The sequence below is a fragment of the Bactrocera latifrons genome, unplaced genomic scaffold, assembly GCF_001853355.1.
Source record: "Bactrocera latifrons isolate USDA-ARS-PBARC rearing strain unplaced genomic scaffold, ASM185335v1 scaffold_38, whole genome shotgun sequence".
NCBI lineage: Eukaryota > Metazoa > Arthropoda > Insecta > Diptera > Tephritidae > Bactrocera > Bactrocera latifrons.
The window spans coordinates 1,513,828-1,518,287 of NW_017537023.1; the positions used below are offsets into that span (position 1 = coordinate 1,513,828).

Below are 4,460 nucleotides of genomic sequence, written 5' to 3' on the forward strand. Positions count from 1 at the left end.
AACCAAATGTCGCAGAAATCACTATCAAATAGTCGGTTATCATGACGCGACAACGGGCGCAATTGACGCTTACAGTCTTACCGGCAACATTTTTGAAGAAATATGGACCGCTCAATCTACCATAACACAAACTACATCAAACCGTTGTTTCCCCAGATGAAATAGCAGCTCTTGAATATCTCCAGGTTGCTTTTCGTCCCAAATGGGCAATTTTGCTAATTTACATACCTATTAAGCCAGAAACGGGCCTCATTGATTAACAAACTTTGGATCGAAAACGTTGAATCTTCTTGGAACTTTTCAAGAGCCCATAGTGCGAAGCGATGTTGCTTGGGAAGGTCGAGCAGCTTTAGTTCTTGCACAGGCTATATTATATTTTGTACGCTTTCAATTTAAGATCTCGACGCAAAATGTGCCCTGCCATCCTGTATCCCGTCGGCTGTTATATTTTCTTCACTCTTTATAATTGTGCGAGAGGCACTTTACAGCTATACTTTTTGTTTATTTGTGAAATTTGGGCCGAACAGCGAACACCAACGGAAAAAGTACCTATATGCCATATGATCATATTACACTCGTACAATAATCGTATTGAAGCTATACTCCTTTTGAATTTTTGAATTAAAGCATTTCAACGTTTAATCCAACTTTTCATAAACTTGTAATAAGTCCTTATATTGGTTTTTCATTTCGGTTCTTTTTTGAAGCCCCAATCGTTACATTGTTGTACAGTTTCTACTTTTACTATAAGAGTTAGAAAAAATTTAATGCGGTATGCATATTACATATCCAGTTAAATTTAAAGATCTTTGAGAGCGCTTTTATTGCATGCGAAAAGTAGTCAAAAGAAACATGCAAACAAATACCTTAAAAATAATTTACTTTAGTCAATAACAGCTACTCAATTAAAGTGTAAGTCTTAATTCAAATGATTTATTATCGTTTTAGGTTGCAAATATTGGGTTGCACGAAAAGACTGTTTGAAAATTTTGCCTGCAAAAAAACAACAAAATCAAGTGAGTTTGTGGAAAAAAGTTGCATCAAACGTGCTAGCGTGCATTGGAAATGAAATGTCGCATGCGAGTAACTTGTATGACAAGAGCCTATCTGCTCATCACTTATCACAAAGGCAACGAAAACAATGGCACAACTTAATTATCTCATGAAATGCCATTTATAAATGAGCGCTGGTGAGAAGGATAAGCGCTCTCGAATGACGCAAATGAGCATCAATGTCATCTAGTATAATGAATAAGTTCTTTAGTTTATGTGCAACGAAATGAAGTGAAACATTTTTTCCACGTGAAAATTAATGAGCATTATTTTATGGTGCAAAATAAGTGTTTTAAGTGTTTGGTGGATATTTTTGTGAAATTTCAAATCGTTAGTTAGTGCGCGTTGTGTTAAAATTAATTAAGTTATGTAGTGTTTGTGAATAAAGTGTTGTGATAGTTTCAATTCATGTTTGTGCGCGTTTGAGGGTCATATTTCTGTTGGAGCGTAATGTAAATGGCGAATGTCAAGACTCCTTTATGGTCGGAAAATCAACATGGTAAGGTAAGTCAATATTCCGAATACATGCATGCATAAACATGTCTATAAACCCTTATAAATAAAATCAATTTCAAATCGATGTATGATTTTTGCTTGTTGTACAGAAAATGTTTAACGTTTCCAATGAAAAATGATATAAGTTAATATTTTTCATTTTATTGCATAATGTGACGGCATTTTTATGTTCATTATAAATAGTCTAGGTTATATTAAAATATGCATACGAATCATAAATATCTTCTGGCGTAAGGAATTGTGGGAAAAGCGGTCATTTGGTACTATATAACCGGTATAGATTGAAACCCATAGATGTCATCAAATGTAGTTTTATGTGGTGTTTCTTTGCGCCAAGGGCCTTCTCTCAAATATAAACCTTTAAATATGTGTACTTTTTTAAAGTGGCTGGAAGACTAGCTTAGTAAAAAAAAAAACTAGAAAATATTGAAGTGGAAGTAAACATGATTAAAGTGAAATTCTTAGAATGAAATAATGAATAAACGTTTCAAGAAGAAAAAAAATCGACAATTCTTCCAAAACTAGGCTTTTTAACCTTTACTTATATATATTATCAAACAAATTTTATCAATATTGCAATAATGCATTGATTTTAACAACAAAACTCAAAATCAAGAAAAAAATTAACTTCGGTTACATGCTTTTAAATACCTAAAAATACAAAGTCTCCTTATAAGCACTCGAATATTCAGGGCAGCTCTCTGCTAGTGATCCCATCTGAACAATCTACCGTTTTGCAAATGACTTTTGTAGTTTTACTCCCAGGTAGCTCGTTCCATCAGGTTTTTACTTTCTTTATAATGCTTCTGTCGAGATCGTCGCATAGACAATGCATGGGTTTCCCAATGTCATTAAATATTCCCAATTACGGATGCTCGCAGTACACCATTCTTGGCAATCTCGTCCACTATTTCAATGCCCTGGATGCCTTTGTTGTCGGACACCCAGTAGAAATGAAGTTGTTCACTACAGTAATTAGTTAAACAGGTGGCAACTCTTTTTCATATTCTTTTCATCCTAAAACTCGTTGTGTAGGTTACCTCACTGGGTTTCTTTTTCTATCTTTTTTATCAACCTGACAATATCCATTAACATTTATTTAAGCTTCAGTGCAAAAGTTCGCACTATCACCATCACTCCCATTGATAAAAGTAATCAGGCATAATTTGTCTAAGCTTATCAAAAATATTTGGTGCGCATAAACCAACATCCATGGCCACATAACTTAACAAACTGACTCACAATTAATGCCGCCAAGAGTCCCCGATTTTTATTTGTGCCTATTTTAGTTTGCACCTGAGTAATCCACCTCAAATCAGTGTTTTTACACTTTTGGTTATATGTAAACAATTACGCTATCGAACTGGCAGTTTCAACGCAACGCTTTCAGCAAATAGACGTCCCACAGCAAACGATAGCTGCTGGCATTCGAACCGCGTACGCTGCAGTGCGCCTCTAAAAGGCAGAGTTTTTGGATTTCTTAGTGTTGAATTGAATTTAATTGTGTGTCATGCCGCCACCGATAGTATACTATGAAGATCCATATTGCAATCGCCCTTATTATAACGATCGTCGTCCAGGTTTTGAGATTGATATTTTTCCCGGAGGAATTGTCGATGCGTTCTTTAATCGGCCTCCTCCACCGCCGCCGCCTCGGACCGAGATCGTAGTTATGACTCAAGGTAATGCTGCCGGTTATCCGCCACCACCTCCACCGCCTCCGCCATATATTCCGCCGCAAGCACCATACTACAACAACAATAATGGCGGTTATAATAACGGCGCTGGCACCTACGGCTATCCGCGACACTACAATAACCCGCCCAATCCGCGTTGGTAGCACTGAAATGCTTGAGCGTAGTCACGTGAAAATCAGTGACAGTGAAAAACTGATTGAAGACCCACATATGTACATACTTCATTTCAAATTCTACTAAGTGCTGTTTTTTATTGTTTCTCAATAAAATTGTTTAATAATTTTAGGTTATTTATTTTATTTAATAAAGAGATGTTTGTTGTTTTAAAGAATGTGAAACTTTTCAAAAGTGTTTAAAAATCGTCTTTTTATCAGCTATTTTCTGTGAAGAATTCATAAGACATTTTGCACTGTGGATAATTTGTATGATTAGGTTTATGTGTTATTAGTTAGAAAACATATTGAATAGTTGAGGGCCATACATGATCTATAGAATCTCTATATAAGACAGATATTGTCATTTGATTTTATAATGAGTTGTCGGTTAAATCTGAAGACTATTGTTCTGAATATGATATACATACATATTTTAATAAAGTTTGATTATCATTGTTCAATATAGATATCTTCGAGAGCGATAAATTGATTGTAGTGGTCCAAATATATTTCAGTACCTTTTTTATAACACCTACAATTGGCTTAAGGCTCGAAAGAAGCCTCAGTTTTTGCGACTATCTCTGTAATATTGCTAAACTTATTTCAAGCTTGCACTCTCTTAAGGTCTGAGAACAGGAAATAGTCGCTGGCGGTCACATCTGGAGAATACGGTGCATGTGGAAGCAATTCAAAGTCCAATTTCTGAAGTCTTAAGTTCGTATTCATTAATTTGTGAGACGATGCGTTGTCTTGAAGAAACAGCACTTTATTCTTATTCAAACAAGACCGTCTTTTTTCGATATTTCTTTCATTCAAATGCAGCAATAAAGCAATGTCAAATTCGCTGTTAATGGTTTTCCTCTTTTGAATATAATCGATTAATATTATATCGTGTGTACCAAAGCACAACGTCCGGTGTGCTTATCGTGGCTACCTGCTGACGATAGTCTTACCCCACGACTCTCAAGAGCACTGCGTATCAAATCAATGCGTAGATCAGCGTCCTGAATATGCCTGGCATTTTCAGTACCAATTGGCA

The 4,460-nt window shown here is 35.6% G+C and overlaps 1 protein-coding gene across 1 annotated transcript; it reads left to right on the forward strand.

Moving 5' to 3' along the window:
• Positions 1-2,941: 2,941 nt before the first annotated feature.
• On the forward strand, positions 2,942-3,551 carry LOC108972122 (formin-like protein 3). The gene has a single exon (XM_018938602.1). The coding sequence runs from the start codon at positions 3,080-3,082 to the stop codon at positions 3,407-3,409; it is 330 nt and encodes a 109-aa protein (XP_018794147.1). The 5' UTR covers positions 2,942-3,079; the 3' UTR covers positions 3,410-3,551.
• The last annotated feature ends 909 nt before the right edge of the window (positions 3,552-4,460 follow it).